This window comes from Lemur catta, chromosome 17 (assembly GCF_020740605.2).
Source record: "Lemur catta isolate mLemCat1 chromosome 17, mLemCat1.pri, whole genome shotgun sequence".
Taxonomy (NCBI): Eukaryota; Metazoa; Chordata; class Mammalia; order Primates; family Lemuridae; genus Lemur; species Lemur catta.
In genome coordinates, this window is record NC_059144.1 from 5,960,520 (window position 1) to 5,978,480 (window position 17,961).

The window sequence follows — 17,961 nt, forward strand, 5'->3', positions numbered from 1 at the left end:
TTTTAATTTTAGGAATGGGGCAACCTCTGAACCATTTTGATAGATTGTTTGCTCTGTTTTTAATGGCCCTTCATATATAAGAAAAACATTTTTAGATCGAATGACATTTGCATTATTTAACATTGGGTGTGCGGGATTCAGGGTTGTAGGTTGTCTGACTCCAGCGGTTCTCCACCAGGAGCAGTTTTGCCTGCCGGGGGAATTTGGCAATTTCGGGGGATATTTTGGGGACGTACTCCTGGCATCTAGTAGATAGAGGCCAGGGATGCTGCTAAACATCATACAGTGCATGGGGCGGCCGCCCAAGTGCCCCAGATGCCAGCCGTGCCAGGCTGAGAAACGCTGGTTGACTTTATTTTAGAATATGGCATTCAGATGCTTGGCCCTGTTCTCAAACATAGTTTTGAAGCACCTTTGCCTAGATGAAAGGTATTTTTATCAAATACAAAGGTATTTTTATCAAAGTTTCTTTCAGCATTAATTTTTCAAATTTATGGAGACTCTCAAATTTATGGAGAGTAATCTTAGCTGCTGTAATGGAGTGGGCAACATTTAGGGTGTTCAGGGTACATTTCTTTGCCTCAGGTAAAATGATGCGGTGTGTCCGCTGCCCTGTTGCCTATCACGGAGGAGACGCTTGTCTGGCAGCAGGATGCTCAGTGATTGCTTCCAACAGCATCATCTGCACGGGCCACTTCACTGCTCGGAAGGGGAAGAGGCACCATGCCCACGTCAATGTGAGCTGGTGTTTCGTGTGCTCCAAAGGTGAGGGGTCTGGGGGGTGCCTGCCGGCTTCTCAGCACAGGCAGCTCTTTCTGATGCTCCTAAAAACCATGCATTGAGGGCAAGCTTCAGTCCTATCTATGCTATGTTTATTGATGTTCCAATATTTTCCATGTCTTCACATTTAGTAGTGTAGCATGTTATTTCCAAATTCACCATGATCATTTCACAGATTTATGGGAAATTATTTGTGGTAAAAATAACATTAGCTTTTGTCTTACTGTTTTTAAACTAATGTTTAAGATTTGAATATGCAATGGCTATGGATTGTGAAGAGCCATGCCTGGGCTGAGCTGCACTGAACAGGCTAAGCCCACCTTGCCTCCTTTTTCAGGAGGGAGCCTCCTGTGCTGTGAGTCCTGCCCAGCAGCCTTCCACCCAGACTGCCTGAACATCGAGATGCCCGATGGCAGCTGGTTCTGCAATGACTGCAAAGCTGGGAAGAAACTACACTTCCAAGATATTATTTGGGTTAAACTTGGGAACTACAGGTGTGAGAAATAGAATCATATGCTTTTATGTCTTTCCTTGTTGAAATGTGTTCGTTTCACTTTACAGTACTTAATGTATTGAAATTATTGTCGCTCTCTCTGAAGAGTCTATGAATCCTGTTTTTAATATTTATAATAGATGGTGGCCGGCAGAAGTTTGCCATCCCAAAAATGTTCCCCCAAATATTCAGAAAATGAAGCACGAGATTGGAGAATTCCCTGTGTTTTTCTTTGGGTCTAAAGATTATTACTGGACGCATCAGGCTCGAGTGTTCCCATACATGGAGGGGGACCGGGGCAGCCGCTACCAGGGGGTCAGAGGGATCGGAAGAGTCTTCAAAAACGGTACGGAGATTTCTAGATAGAGAGTGGAACAGCACTCTCGTGCATTTTGTTAATTCTGATCTCTGCTTTTTGAAATTTGTTCTTTGTAGAAAATCCTGGACTAAGCATTCTATCTGTACTTTTAAATTAGAAAAAAGTAAGTTTGCAGACTGATTTATTTATTGAGGCATAGAATAAGATATACTATTAACTTTTGTATCATTAGCTCGTGATTAATTTCATTAAAATGTAATAAAGCTATTTTTAAGAAATTACTATTAGTACTAATTTACAGAAAGTTTTCATAGTTTTGTTTTATATAAGATGCAGATCTGGAGGAAAGTTTCCTGTTGTCTAGACTATGTGCACCCAGCTCTCTGTGGCTCCATTTACCTTTCAGTAGACATAGCTGGGCATCAGCGCCTCATGAGGTGTCAGGGTGAGTGGGTGGGCAGAGTGCTCTGCCTCTGATCCCATAGCCAGGGTAGGAAACAGAGGAGCCACTGTGGCGCATGGCTGGCCAAAAATACGGCATGAAGGAGACAGGATGGGCTGTGGCCATCTCACTGGGCGAATTGGTATTACACTGGAGCAAGAGCAAGTGAGGTCAGTAGGGAAGGCTCAGGCGCTGTGTTGTAGCTGGATTGATGATTGCTCACGTGTGGTGGCAGGTGGGGTGTACAAGCTTTGAAAGCTGTGTCAGTTCCACCATGCCAGGGGTTTGGCAGGCTGTGTGGAGCAGTAGGAGTCTGTTCTTCTCTGACAGGTCCTCAGCACACAGCAGACACTCAGGTCTGAATAAGAATGAGCAAGCATTAAAAAGATTTTTAGGGTGTGGTGGCTCATACCTATAATCCTAGTGCCTTAAGGGGCTGAGACTGGAGGATTGATCACCCTGAGGCCTAGGAGTTCAAGGTTACAGTCAGCTGGTAAGTGCTGGGTGGTGAGGTTTCCTGGCTCTGGATGCAGGTATCCGGTAGAGGCAGACCCCTTAGTGACTGTCAGCAGCCACTGACACAGGGCAGACCATAGGGCACAGCTGGCGTTGACATTGACGTTGACTGTGGGGCTGTTCTTTTAGGGCAGATATTGGTTATTTGTGTTTTCTTTGTTGCTTGAGTCTGTTTCACCTCTCAGAGCCCCTTTTCTCTTTGAGAGAAACAAAGTTGCATTTTCATTTTCTGTCTTAGGGCAATGAGTCCCGAATATGGATCCTGGTGCTTTGTCCTCAGACCACAGCAGAGATGGGAGTGTCCAACAGAAACTTACCTGGGGCCTCCTTGTATTGAGCTGATGCAAAACAGCACCCAGGGCGCTTCAGTTACAAGGGCATTCTTTGAGCACTCTGCTGTTTAAAACATTTTGCAGCATTTAAAACACCTGCCCTTTTTATGGTTTTCTGTAACCTCTAGTTTTATGGGAACTAGAAAATATACTTGCCAGTGGAAGTTTAGAGTAAATCATTAAAATACAGAGCTTAAAAGATAGGTGTATTTATTTACTAAAATCTTCACTTGCATTTCATTGACTTTTTAGCTCTGCAAGAAGCTGAAGCTCGTTTTCGTGAAATTAAACTTCAAAGGGAAGCCCGAGAAACACAGGAGAGTGAGCGTAAGCCCCCACCGTACAAGCACATAAAGGTGATATGTCAGAGCTGTGTGTGTGGAGTCTTCGCCAAGGGGCTGTGAGTGGTTCTCAGGCATGGCAGTGTGTGTATGTGTGTGTGTGTGTAGTCTTCACTAAGGGGCTGTGAGTGGTTCTCAGGCATGGCTGTGTGTGTGTGTGTGTGTGTGTGTGTGTGTGTGTGTAGTCTTCACTAAGGGGCTGTGAGTGGTTCTCAGGCATGGCTGTGTATGTGTGTGTGTAGTCTTCACTAAGGGGCTGTGAATGGTTCTCAGGCGTGCAGACTCATTGTGTCTAGGCTGTGGCTGGTGAGAGGACTGTCATGAGCTAGTGTCTGTAGTACCCAGTTGGATGGCTGCACAGGAAGTTGTAGGCAAATAGCTGATGCTGTCACCACCGAGTATGTGTCTTTTTTACACAAGAGTGACTGCATGCAGGGTCTTGGTGGGGGGCAGGTCTTGGTTTTGCCTTAGAATGTGAAGCTCATCTTCGTGACCAGAGAAGGGTTGAATTAATGATAGTCTTGCTTGACTGTCTAGAGCAGGTGGAGCTGAGGGACCAGCCCACCACCTAGACCATGCTGTCACCACGTGCTAGAATTAAGCTCAGACAAGAGTGGGTCTGTGGGGGCCAGTTTCAGCCACAGTGTGGCTCAGCCACTGGGGCCCTGAGACAGAACAATCTTCCTGCCTCAAAGGTGTGAGATGACCCTGCTATCCTGTGTTTACTGCAGTGAGCCCCACAGGAACCCTGTGCCCAACGTCCCCAGGTGTGGGGGACGATAGCCAGGGTACAGCTTTGTAAGAGCTTCGTGTCCCACAGCGCAATCTGCCCTCAGGGGCATGTGCTGCTGAGTCCCATCACCCAGAGCATCATGGCCCGGTGACACAAGGGTACCAGCGGCCGTGTAGCTGGGTCACGTGCTCCGTCTTTGCTTCTAAAATCTGGGCTGCAATTGATACCATTGTGCATAAAGAAAGCATTCTCTGTATTCATCTGTATGTAATATTTTCTTTGGGATGACTTCCCAGAAACAGAATTACAGGGTCAGAGGGCATGAAACTTCTAGATTCTTGGGGAATATTTGTAGATATTCTGCGAAGTGTTGTATAGTTTGTCACACCACAGCAGCCCAAGGTGTCTTCCACCATATCTTCCCTAAAATTATCCATTCCCACTTTAGTTTCTTCTCAGTTCTATCTGCTACTTTTATCCTTTGGTTGCTCCTGCAATGTTAATAAACCACAAGGTCGTGAGGGCAGGAACTGTGCCCCCCTCCCACCACTGCCTCCCTGGATACCCTCTCACATGGCCATAGATGCCTGGTGAGGGTTAGACAGATGGCTGGGGAAGCTGTACAAGGGAGTGGTCAGGCATTTCCTGGATACCCTGCACTGTGCTAAGCTGTCAGCTTTTTTTCTTTCTTTTTTTTTTAATTTAATTTTGACCCATAGCCTTCATTATCAGGGCAAATAAAGTTTAGCTGTCCCATTCTGTCACAAATATAATTTCGATCCAACTGTCTTTTTCATTCTGTTGCCCAGGCTGGAGTGCAGTGGCACGATCACAGCTCACTGCGGCCTCCAACTCCTGGGCTCAAGAGATCCTCCCACCTCAGCCTCTGAGTAGCTGGGACTACAGGCATGTGCCACCATGACTGGCTACTTTTTTTGTACAGATGGGGTCTCACTATGTTGCCCAAGCTGGTCTCAAACTCCTGGGCTCAAGCGATCCTCTTACCTTGCTCTCCCAAAGTGCTGGGATTACAGGTGTGAACCACAGTGCCCAGCCCAGCTCTCTTTCATAAATGAGGAACACGAACACTAAGATAAAATAACGTGGGTGGGCAGGGGTATTGGGATGGGGCTCCCAGGTCATGTGTCTGCCTCCTGTGCTAAGAGGGTAGAGAGGAGCTCCTGCTGGGGTCGGGGTGAGGGACTGTTCTGATGCATGTGACCTCTGAAGCTTAAGACCACCAGGAGGCTGGGTGGGGAGGGGCAGTAGTGGCTGTGCAGGAGAATCCAGAAGGCTCTTCGTGTATGTGCGGCCAAGATAGCTTACTTTTTCCCTGCAGGTGAATAAACCTTATGGGAAAGTCCAAATCTACACAGCTGATATTTCTGAAATCCCGAAATGCAACTGTAAGCCCACAGATGAGAATCCTTGTGGCTTTGATTCAGAGTGTTTGAACAGAATGCTGATGTTCGAGTGCCACCCGCAGGTGTGTCCTGCAGGAGAGTACTGCCAGAACCAGTGTTTCACCAAGCGCCAGTACCCAGAGACCAAGATCATCAAGACCGATGGCAAAGGGTGGGGCCTGGTCGCCAAGAGGGACATCAGAAAGGTGTGTGGTGTCCCTTCCCTGCTTCTAAGGAATTATGGTTCACTGGCTTCCTATTTGCTTATTGTTTTTGCATTCATGTGAGAGTGGTATTTTAAAAAAAATTTTGTAATTAAGTTATTACAATTGAATGTTTTTAAGTGTTACATGAAAAAGATTATCCATGAGCATTAAAACTCACAAATTCTCATAAATTACATGCCTTAAGTCAGAATTTTGATGGTTGCTTTTATGAAATGAAAGATTTGGGAAGTGACCCACTTTCCTTTGGACCAGCAGCCAGATGCCCGGGAGCTTTCGCCAGGCAGATGCAAGGAGATGACTCGTATTAGGGGTAGTCCTGGTGGAGTCTAGGACAAAGTCATTAGTAAACGCCAGAGACCACTGATATCCTGTTCCCGCTCTCAGACTGAATTACCAAGTGCACCTAGTGCGTAAAGAGACTTGCTCATCTTGTTGACACCTTGCCCCAGTGTGCCTTGACGTGGCCCAGGAATGGATGGTCTCAGACCCCCAGGGCCATCCCCACAGCAGATCCAGCACGACCCAGAGAGAATGTAGAGTTGGTGCCAGTCCCAGCAGCAGTAGAAAAGATTGCTTAGAAGCACCTCCTAGCGCTCTTGTTCCTGTGCCTGCCTTGATTGCTGATTTATTCAGACTCTTGCTGCAGAGCCTGTCAGAGTCTTTGTGACCATTTTCCCTGTTGAGGGAATGAACAGGTAAAGGTGAGCTGTGTGGAAGCCTGGTCGTCAGACAGTGCTCCTGGGAGGTAAGATATTGCAGGAAGAAGGGTTGGAATTTTGCTACTTCAAGAATACTTAAATAGTTCCTTGACAACCTTTCTTTATAGAATATGTATAAGATCTTTTGAATTTAATTTATAAAGACTTTGTAAGACCCCACCCGAGGTGTCCTGTGGTGCCCTGTTCTAATTGGTCATGCTGGGTCTGGAGCCCTGACACTAAGAAATGGTCAGTGTGCTCTTTGTTGTCACCGTGTTCTTCTGATTTCCAGGGAGAATTTGTTAATGAGTATGTTGGGGAGGTGATTGATGAAGAGGAATGCATGGCAAGAATCAAGTATGCACACGAGAACGACATTACGCACTTCTACATGCTTACTATAGACAAGGTAATGAGATTGGAGCTTCACTATAAGTTTCTGCAGTGTCCTGAACATGGGGCCCTGAGGGTTCACCTGTAGAAGTAGACCTTGCATTGGGGTGATATTATCATTTTGTCTTCTTAGTTGCTTTATTCAAACATCTGCACATTTTCTTACGAAGTTCAGGATGTCTTTGAGCAGTCGCCTGAAGGCCAGAGCTAACTTTCTCTCAGCCGTGAGAGCATCCCAGAACTTCACATGTCTAATGATACAGAAAGAGTGTACTAAGGGGTCTTATTTAAGGGCCAGGACAAGAAAAGAGAAAAACACAGATTAGGAAAGTTCACATGTTCTTGGTTACATAGTGGAGTCTTTTTTGGTTGTTCATTGCTTGTGTGAAGCCCATATTCTTAAACATTTTGGAACCTAGGTGCTAGAGGGAATCAGTGTTCTTAGAAAAGGAGAATGAGATGATTTGTTTATGAGGGGGCATGAATAAAAGAAAGTGCATCTGGGATGCCCTCAGGTCCGGGACTGAAAGGTGCTACCAGGCCTTATAAGGCAGCTCCTTCAAGTGGCTAAAGCCCGGTGAGGGTGGATGTCATTCCTTCCTTTGCACAGTGGGCTGTCTGCTGCTGGTGACTTCAGCTGGGAAGGTGCAGCCTCCTTGGTGCCTGAGTGCTCTTTGAGAGGAGAGCAGACAGCATACATTTTCTTCTGCCTTTTTTCGCTCCTAAGCTCATAATCTACTAGGAAAGTGTGGCTGTTTTTAAAAGCATAGATTAATGATAGTGCTTGAAAACCATATAGAAAATGATCACAGACCAAAAATTTTGAATGATTTATAGAAGACAGAAATAAGGTGAGACCTAAAAAGGGCTGCTGTGGAAGTAAGAATGGTTCTAGGGACCCCATCAGATTATCCCCTCAGCCAGGGAGGATGGAGCTGTGGCCAGTGGAGCCTACCCTAGGTGAGCACTGGCTCTGTGTTGTTCACTGCATGTTATGGGGCCTAGACCCTTCAAGTAGGTCAGTGTCATGAAGGACAAAAGGTTCTGGGATAAAAGAGAGTAAAGAAATACCCAGAGGACACATATGCATCTTGATCAGATCTTGAATCTGGGCTGAGGGATAGGGAGTTAAAAAGGACATTTTTTGTGACAGAGAAATCTTAATTTGGATTAGAAGTTCTTCTTGATGTTAAATTTCTCAGATGTGGAAGGTGCTATGGCTGTGTAGGGGAATACCTTGTGATATGTTTAGGAATCAAGTGTCAGCTTTTGGTAACATGTTCAAAGGATCAGGGAAAAAGTGTGTGTGTGTTTGTATATATACCCACATATATATGTATGGATATAAAAAAGAGAAAAAGCAAATTTGGCAAAATATTAATAGTGATTCTGGGTGAAGGGTGTATTGGTGTTCATTGTACTATTCTTCCATTTTTTTTTTTTTCTGTAGGTTTGAAATTTTTTTAAATAAAAGAATTGGTTTAAAAAGGGTATGGGCCTTAGAGCTAGAGAGGAGGGCATTGCTTCCTCCCCCAGCCTGTCAGGGCATACCAGCACATCCTGCCAAGGCTCTGTTGACACAGGCCCTCTATAGGAGGTGGGCTCTGGCATGCTTGTTAAGCAGGTGAGCAGGGATTCTGAAGAACAAAATGAACAGAAAACCAAGACTAAACAACTAGAGAGAAAGAGCAAGGCCTAGTGAAACTCTCTAGCAACACCCATGTTGGATGACAGATACGGAGGCCGAGCTTGGTATATAAACAGAAAAGCTTTGTGATGCTGGAGCAAAAAGGCAGGTGGGAGCAGATCTATAGAGGCAAGAGTAGGTACATACAGGTTCCCTAGGGGCTGTGGGGTATGGAACAGGTAGGGACTTGTTCCACATGTGAAACCTGCTTAGAGGCCTGGTCGCCAGCGGGAGTTGAGGTTCCTGTGTAGACCCCTTGGAGGGTTGTAGCCCTAGGGAAGGGGTTAATAAACTTGTCCCAGGAGGCAGCAAATATGCTTCTCTCTTTTATTTGGGGGTGGGGGAACAAGGAAGATTATTTTGTTAGAAACTTAAACCTTAGGCCTGTGCCTTACTATGTTTTAGAGTCTAATAAACTACTTGTGTGTTGTAAGAAATGCCAAGTTCAGTATTTAACATACAAATTGGTCCCTGTCATGGTAATTCACCTGGGGTACCTGCCTAAAGCAAAAATAAAACCTGTGACTTATGAGAGACATTTAAACAATCTAAACCTCATGTATTTTCTATAAAAATAAAACTCAAAAGATAGCCCTACTTAAATGTACCAATAAAACGTGATCCCTGTGTGCAGACATTTCAAACAGAAGGTTTCGCTTTTAGTGAGAACCCAAGGTAACAAGATTAAGTCTAAAGGAGGATATGAAATAAGTGTATTAAAATGGTTAGAGTCATGGAAAGAAGTTTAGAGACCACAAGAAAAGAATGAGATATTGAGAGGTAAATCAGGCAGATTCGAACAAACAAAACTGGGAGTTAAAATAGTCATTGAGAGGATTCTGGAATGATGGTGGAGTAGGAGACACCAAGAATTTGTCTCTGCAGCTAGATAACAATTGCAGCAGTAGAATCTCTCTGATGTAACTGTTTTGGAACTCTGGAGTCTATTGAAGGATTGCAGCTTCCAGGGGAAGGCTTGGATGGTAAAGTCTGGTTAATTTTGGTCAATTTCAGCTCTTAGTACAATAGCAGCTACCCAGTGTCCCACTGCCAGCAGGCATGGGAGCCGCCTGGCAGGCAGCTGTGCACATGTTCCTGGGGCATCTTACATGCAGCTTGTGGGAGCCAGGATGGGCAAAAAGGACCCTGGCCTCCAAATAGCAGGATCTGTGTTCTAGATTTCTGATTGCTGCTTTTGATCACAGAGGTGCAGACAAAGAGGCAGGTGGCCATTGTTGGTACACCTCTTTCCATTGTTGCCAGCTCCTCCTCCTCCAGCTGAAGTGACTTCAAAGGGATTTAAAAAGGGCAAGCACCAATCCTCCCCACTTTCATTTTTCTTATTTTCCTCTTTTGGGATCCAGACACTAAAAGACTTGGATATTCAAAAGCAACTGCATGCATAGGGAAAATTAGAAAGTGTGCGTGCCTAGGGAAAGGAGCAGGCTCTGAAAAGACTTGAGAAGACCTTAAGTTTACATCTCAGGCTGATTTGGCATAGAGACAGTCCACGACAATCAAAAGAAAACAAGAACAATAAATAAAAACAGTAACAAACAAACAGCAAGCCTAGGGTAAGGGAATCTGATTTCCAGAGTTTCCACGTTAATTAGATTCACATGTCCAGTGTTCAACAAAAGAAAATCACAAGGCCTACAAAGAATTGGGAAAGTATGGTCCATTCAAAAGAAAAAAAAAAAAATCAACAGAAATGGTCCCTAAAAAAAGACCTGATGGCAGATCTACTAGACAAAGACTTTAAAACAACTATCTTAAAGATGCTCGAAGAACTTAAGACGTGGGGAAAGTTAAAAAAAAAAAATCAATGCGTAAACAAAATGGTAATATCAATGAAGAGATAGAAAACCTAAAAAGAAACCCAAAAGAAATTCCAAAGCTGAAAAGTACAATAACTGAAGTGAAAAATTCACTAGAAATTCCGGTGAAGATTTGAGCAGGCAGAAGAAAGAACCCATTAACTTGAAGATAGGATAATAGGAATTGTCAAGTCCAAGAAACAGAAAGAAAAAGATTGAAGAAAAGTGAACAGAGCCTAAGGGACATTTGGGACACCATCTGGTAGACTAAAATATGTATTGTGGGAGTCCCAGAAGTAAAAGAGAGAAAAGGGTGGAAAGAACATTTGAAGAAATTAGTGGTTGAAAACTTCACAAATTTGATGAAACACATCAATGTAATGTCTCAGAAGCTCAATGAATTCCAAGTAAGATGAACTCAAAGAGACCCACACTGGGACACATTATAATCAGACTTTTGAAAACCAGACAAAGAGAGAATCTTGAAAGGAGCAAGAGAGAAACTACTTGTTACATACAAGGGATTCTCAATGGGATTATCAGCAAATTTCTCATCAGAAACTCTACAGATGTAAAGGCAAAGGGCTGATATAGTCAAAAGTGCTAAAAGAAAAAAACTAAACCAAGAATCCTATATCTGGCAAAATTGTCCTTCAGAATCAAAGAAGAAATTAAGACATCTCATGGTGCAAGACCTGTGGGTGCTCTCCAGCCCTTATTTAAAAAGTAAATAAATAAATAAAAGAAATTAAGACATTCCCAGGTAAACAAAAGCTCGGGGAGTTTGTTACCACTAGACCTGCACTTCAAGTAATGCCCAGGGGGGAGTTTGCATCTTGCAGGTTGGAATGAAAGGACTATACAGTAACTATAAATTGTATGAAGAAATAACGATCTCAATAAAAGTAAATACATGGCAACTATAAAAGCTTATATTATTGTCACCATGGTTTCTAACTTTACTTTTTTGTTTTCTATATGATTTAAGCTACTAATGCATTTAAAAGAATTGCTGTTGGGCATGGTGGCTCATGCCGGGAACCCCAGCACTTTGGGAGACTGAAGCAGGCAGATCACTTAAGGCTAGGAGTTTGAGACTAGCCTGGGCAACATATGAGGACCGTCTCTACAAAACATTGAAAGGAAAAAAAATTAGCTGGGCATGGTGGCACGTACCTATAGTCCCAGCTACTCTGGAGGCTGAGGCAGGATGATCACTTCAGCCCAAGGGTCTGAGGTTGCAGTGAGCTACAATGACACCACTGCACTCCAGCCTGGGCAACAGAGCAAGACCCTGTGTCAAAAAACAAAAACAAAAGAATTACTAGTTTATGTTTTGGGGTACATAGTATATAAAGAAGTAATTTTGTGGCCAGGCACAGTGGCTCATGCCTATAATCCTAGCACTCTGGGAAGCTGAGGTGGGATGATGGCTTTGAGGCCAGGAGTTCAAGATCATCCTGAGCAAGAGCTGAGCCTCTGTCTACAAAAAATAGAAAAAATTAGCTGGACATAGTGATACGTGCCTGTAATCCTGGCTACTCAAGGGGGCTGAGGCAGGAGGATCGAGGTTGCAATGAGCTATTATGACGCCACTGCACTCTAGCCTGGGTGACACAGCCAGACTCTGTCTAAAAAAAAAAGTAGTTTTGTGAATGTAAACAACTGTGAAAGGGGTAGGGAGAGCTGTCAAGGATGAGTTTTTATGTTATTGAAGTTTAACTGGTATAAATTCAAATTAGAGTTATTACAACTATAGAGAATAAAAAAACTAGAGAAAATCAATGAAACCAAAAGTTGGTTCTTTGAAAAGATCAACAAAATTGACAAATCTTTAGATGGACTAAGAAAAAAAAGAAGGCTCCAGTTACTAAAATCGGAAATGAAAGTGGGGACATTACTACTGATTCTATAGAAATAAAAACAGATTATAAGAGAGTAATATGAACCATTTGTACTCTAACAAATTGGTTAACTTAGATGGACAAATTGCTAGAAACATGAAACCAACAATATTAAATCACAAAAAGATGGAAAATCTGAATAGACTTAATTAGTAAAGAGATTGAATGAGTAATCAAAAATTTCCTGACAAAAAAAAGCCCTGGACCTGATGGCTTCGCTGATGAATTCTACTAAACATTTAAAGAAGAGCTGATACCAATCCTTTCACACTCTTCTGAAAAATTAAAAAGGAGGGAACACTTCCAAATTCATTCTTTGAGGCCAGCATTATTACCCTGATACCAAAGCCAGACAAGGACACTACAAAAAAAGAAAACTGTGGACCAATAGTATCCCTTATGAATATTGATATAAAAATCCTCTACAAAATACAGACTGTCCCTAACTTACTATGGTTTGACTTAAGATCATTCAACTTTACAGTGGTGCAAAAGCAATACACATTCAGTAGAAACTGTGCTTCGAGTACCCATGTAGGCATTCTGTTTTTCACTTACAGTATGGGCTTCAACACATTACATGAGAGATGTTCAGCACTTTGTTATAAGAAACCAGGACTAGAAGGACACACTTCCTTAGCTTGATAAAGGATCTCAAAGTAGTTGCCTGCTGTATGCTCACAATGAGCCAGACGTCGATCTAGATTCAGAAACAGGACAGGACTCTCCCTGCTCCTGCCTGTCCTACCCCTGCAGGTGCCGGGGGCACCGTGAGGAAGGAGCAAGCAGTGAAGGAAGAGGAGCCGACGGTTCTGTTGGAGACGGAGACATCTAAGCTGAGTTACGGGCCAAGTGCAGGGCTTCCCTCTACCCTTCTTTCACATGCATAAAACTGCAAAAAATGTGTAAGTGTGCATGTGTAAATGGAGCAAGTTTTTGTGGAAAAAATCTTTAGAGTTTTACTGCAGGACATAAAAGATGATGTGAATGGTGACACACACAGTTTCTGGTTGGGAGATGAAATGTCATAAAGATACACATTTTCCCAAGTGTAAGTTCATTGTAATCTCAGTAAAAATATTAACGATTTTTAAATAAGCCTGGACAGGCAATTTCAAAGTCCATATAGAACCATAAATCTGCAAGATTAGTCAATGCTTTACCTTAAAGCCTTGAGGTGGGAGGGTGTGCTCCCCCTTGCATTCCTGTGAAAACAGCATGGCTGGGCCCAGGGCAGATGGCAGGGTGCTGGGCGGGGATGAGGCCAGGGCCAGGGCAGCCACTTAGCAAGCACTGATGTCCTCCCTCACCCTTTACAAAAATAAATTCCATATAGATTAACAAGCTAGGAAAGTTTGGGAGATATATTTTATAATTTGGGAGGTAGGGGAATGTTGTGAAGCTACTCAGCAAACCCAGACTGCGTAAAAGCAAGACTGATAAAATAGTTGCATAAAACTGAGATGAATTTGTGTGAGAAAACTATTTTTTAACTATAAAATTAAAATTCAAGTATTAGCACATGAGAAAGTTTCTCACACATAGTTAAAAGGATCTGATATTCAGAATATGTAGGGAATATCTGCAAATCAGCTAAGGAAAAGATAAAACAGGATCAAGACATGGTGGGCCATCCATAGATAAAAAAAATATGCCCAATAAAAAGGAAGGGATGCCTGAACCTCACTGATGACCTGAGAAGTGGAGATGAGACTCTGTGGGCCCATTGGGACATTAAAGGACTGGGGCTGTCCTGCTGTGGCCAGGATGTTGGCAGCTTGTCCAGACTGTGTGCCCTTTACCACTCTCATCCTATGGTGTGTCCTGAAAAAATGCATGTGCAAACACCCCTATGTACATGAGCACAGTGACTGCAGCACTGTCACGGCAAAAGTGAGAAACAGCTTAATGCAGCATCAGCAGAGCACACATCTGTTTTCAGGAATGCCATGCAGCCGTTGAACAAAGCAAAACTCTGGTTAGATTGTTGATATTGCATAGTAAATAGCACACGGTGCACACCAACCGCATTCTGGTGCCATTTCTATTTTTGAAGAAACAACCAGTGTGGGAGTGTAGAAAGGATGTGCAGAGGCCGGTCAATCCTGGGCAGGGTGTACCCTGGGGAGGTGTGTGCCAGGGCAGGGTGCAGGCGCATCACAGGAGGTGGTGTGTGAACAGTGGCTCCCAGGCCTGCTGCCTCCTGGGATCACAGGGTACAGCCTGCGGATGCTGTGTTTACTTACACACTTGTCCCCATTCTCCCTGAGGTTTTGCATTAAGTCATAATTGGGATACTTTCCCTTCCCCTCACAGGGTAGAGACCCCACCCAATGGCATGGTCGACCTAGATCCTTCCAGGGTGAGGAGGGCAAGGCTATGCTTGATCTGTCCGTTTGCCCATCAGTGGGCAGTGGCATTGCCTCTGGATTTTGCCCCGGTAGACATAAAATGTCCTTTTCCACACAGGCATTTGGATTTCAGGTCAATTCCCAGGACCACAGTGTGCTTGTATCTGTGATTCTCAGGGCTCTTGCTGTTGCTTTCCCAAAACCATTCCTGCCAGCCCTGTGGCCACCCCTCTCAGCCAACGTGACATTAGCATCATGGATGCAAAGTCAGAGCTTACTGTCATCTTAAGTTGCATTTCTTCAACTGCTTGGGAATTTGAACCTCTTCCCTTATGCTTGTCTGTCTGGATTGGCTCTCTGGAAATTGTTCATATCCTTTGCCCATGTCTTAGTCGGGTCAGTCTTATTCTTGTCTGTCAGTGCATATTTCTGTTGGCTGGCGGTGCTGGCCATCTGTGGCACTAATGTCTGTCTCCTTGTTTGTCGTCGAGGGTGGCATTGGGAGCACTGGTTCACTGTCCATTCTCACTGGCGCTCACTAAGGCTTGGTCCTCTCCAAGTGGTCTGGACCTGCCCTCCATGAGCAAGAGAAACAGGACTGGTTTGGGGGTATCCTGCCCGAGTGGACGTGGGACACCACAGTTTTCAGTACAACAGGCAAATAGCTTGTCCAGTGTATCTTATGACAATGGAAATTCCTTTTAAAAATGACATGTAATTGCTAGGAGTTGGCCACACACATAACTTGACTTATGCTTCACAGGACCGTATAATTGATGCTGGCCCCAAAGGAAACTATTCTCGGTTTATGAACCACAGCTGCCAGCCTAATTGTGAGACCCTCAAGTGGACAGTGAACGGGGATACTCGAGTGGGCCTGTTTGCCGTGTGTGACATTCCTGCAGGTACAGCTCTCTGGAGACTTTGTGAGGGGGCCCCTGGCCACATGGGCAGGCAGAATGGTTGTTGCTTTGAGCTGTGTGGCCAGATTGGAAAGGCTCTGGGGGAGGCAGGTAGTAATGTAGAAGTTTTGTTTTGTTTTGAGTATCTATTTCATGAAGCAAAATTGAAAGCCATGGGTTATGCCAGTATAGATAGGAAAATAATAGTGTATTTTGTAGACCTAGTGCAAGCTCCTTAGGTTTATTAAAAAAGGTTAAGTGTTTCCAATATGGTATTTGTCTCCTCTTCTCCCAGGGACGGAGTTGACTTTTAATTACAACCTCGATTGTTTGGGCAATGAAAAAACGGTCTGTCGGTGTGGAGCCTCTAATTGCAGTGGATTCCTCGGGGATAGACCAAAGGTAAGGTCATCCTTTTCATGCAGCTCTTGTGTGTGTCCCAGACATCTGGGAGCACACGCCTTCTGGTGAGCAGGGACTTCCATGTTGGTTTGTTGCTGTGACAAGCAGGGGTGGGGAGCATGGCAGGAAACACACTCCCCTGGCAGCTGCTGTGGGCTCTCAGAGTGGTCTGGTTGCTAAGAGTTCCTCACTGGATGCAATTCCTGTGGATGCCGTAACAAAATGCCATGGCTGGAAGGCTTGAACTGCAGAAATCTAGTTTCACAGTTCTGAAGGCCAGAAACTGAAGTCAGGGTGTGGGCAGGGCTCTGCTCCCTCTGGAGGCTCTCTGGGAGAATCTGTTCCAGGTCTCTCTTCCAGCTCCTAGTGGTTGCTGGCAATCTTTGGCTCATAGAAGCATCACCCAGCCTTTGCCTTCATCTTCACACGGCATTCTCTCTCTGCGCGTATATGCAGATTTTCCGTTTTTATGAGGACACCAGTCATGTTGGATTAGGGGCCCACCCTACTCCAGTATAACCCCATAGCTAATTACATCTGCAATGGCCCTATTTCCAAATAAGGTCACATTCCAAGGCTCCAGGAAGGACATGAATTTGGGGATACTCTTGCATCCAGTACAACCAGTCCCTTCTCTGAGCTGGTATCTATCCTTGCCTGTGTTGGTGTCACACAGGTCACTGCCACCTGCCTGCTGTCATGTTACTGGTGAGATTCCTCATGAAGAGAGCCCAGGAGGCAGGTGGGAGTCACTCTTCCTGCTGAGACATCCTCTGCACTGTGGGTCCAGGAGCCAGGTGTCAGCCGCCAGCTGCTAACATGCATTATCGTGGGGGGCTTTTGGAAGGCTTATGCCTGTTTAGTCTATGTTCAGCCTTTTCACATTCAGCCCAGTGAGTCTAAGGATGTGTCTGAAGAGCCGCCCTGTGGGGCACGCCCCTCCCCTCTTACCCTAGTGCTAGAACATCTCCAGAGAGCGCTGACCTCCTGTGCTTAACCTGGCTCTTTGACCGCTCTTCGTGGCTTGCCTTTTATTACTGCCTCAGTCTATGTGATCTTCTTAAGTGAACTGTACTTAATTCTTACTTCTAGACCTCAACGTCCCTTTCTTCAGAGGAAAAGGGCAGAAAGACCAAGAAGAAAACCAGGCGGCGCAGAGCAAAAGGGGAAGGGAAGAGGCAGTCTGAGGACGAGTGCTTCCGCTGTGGCGACGGTGGCCAGCTGGTGCTGTGCGACCGCAAGTTCTGCACCAAGGCCTACCACCTGTCCTGCTTGGGCCTGGGCAAGCGGCCCTTCGGTAGGTGGACAGCTCCATGGCAGCCTCAGGCCGTGTCTGTGGGATGGGTCCCTGACAGCTCTCGCTGCTCTTCTCTGCTGACTGAGCCTCATCTGGTCACAAACGTGCTGGTCATTTAGTGAAAGTCCAGGGTGGCAGAGCCTTTGTTCTACCAGCTGCATGTTCCAGATGTGTACATTGAGCAAAGATCTGTGGAGATGGTGGAGCTTGCTCCAGGAGGGGCTCAGGTGACAGCCCCTGAGTCCCAGTGCAGAATTGGCCCCCTTGTCCATGAGGGCTGGTGGTGGGGGAAGGAGGTGGCCCAGGGAGCAGAGCTACTCCCAGAAGAGGGCCTTCTGCAGAAGCCTCAGCGGCTTCAGTCTCCCAGGCAGCCCAGTCTCCCAGGGCCTGGCCTAGCTGCACCCCACCTGGAAAGGAGGGGCCCAGAGCCCCTGCCCAGGGCCTGCAGGGCACAGAGATGACGCTTGTGCATTAGAGGAGCCACTGGTTGACGATGGGGCCACAGATCTCACTCACTATTTGAAAGAAAATGGAGTGGGCTCTGCCTTCCACCAGCACCACATATTTCAGAGAGATTACAGGCCTCAGTGTGACAATAGTAACTATAGTCATGTGTCACTTAATGATGGTAATACACTCTGAGAAATATATTGTTAGGTGACTTCAACTTCAGTGTTATGCAAACACTACAGAGCATACTTACACAAACCCAGATGGTATAGCCTACTCCATTATAATCTTAAGGGACCATCGTCATAAATGCAGTCTATTGTTGACAAAAATATCGTTATGGGGGACATAATCTCAAAAGAAAAATTAAAAGGCCCTCACCCAAAGATGAGAAACTGAAAAACTATGAAAAGAGAAGTCAGACATGTTTGAAAAACAAAAAACATTTTGTATGCTAAATGATGACAAACCAAG

At 45.0% G+C, this 17,961-nt stretch overlaps 1 protein-coding gene and 1 non-coding gene across 4 annotated transcripts in view; both read left to right on the top strand.

The window, feature by feature from the left end:
- The window catches only part of NSD2 (nuclear receptor binding SET domain protein 2), an 89,108-nt gene that overhangs the window by 67,304 nt on the left and 3,843 nt on the right, over positions 1-17,961 (top strand). For all 3 annotated transcript variants that reach the window (XM_045529191.1, XM_045529193.1, XM_045529192.1), the window contains exons 13-21: positions 586-765; positions 1,118-1,274; positions 1,414-1,619; positions 3,135-3,238; positions 5,296-5,565; positions 6,577-6,693; positions 15,200-15,341; positions 15,634-15,740; positions 16,833-17,037. In XM_045529191.1, coding sequence (XP_045385147.1) covers positions 586-765; positions 1,118-1,274; positions 1,414-1,619; positions 3,135-3,238; positions 5,296-5,565; positions 6,577-6,693; positions 15,200-15,341; positions 15,634-15,740; positions 16,833-17,037 — 1,488 coding nt within the window. The remainder of the gene's footprint in view (positions 1-585; positions 766-1,117; positions 1,275-1,413; positions 1,620-3,134; positions 3,239-5,295; positions 5,566-6,576; positions 6,694-15,199; positions 15,342-15,633; positions 15,741-16,832; positions 17,038-17,961) is intronic.
- Positions 14,968-15,092, top strand: LOC123622952. Its single transcript, XR_006729689.1, has one exon. It is a non-coding gene; the product is annotated as a small Cajal body-specific RNA 23 (non-coding RNA).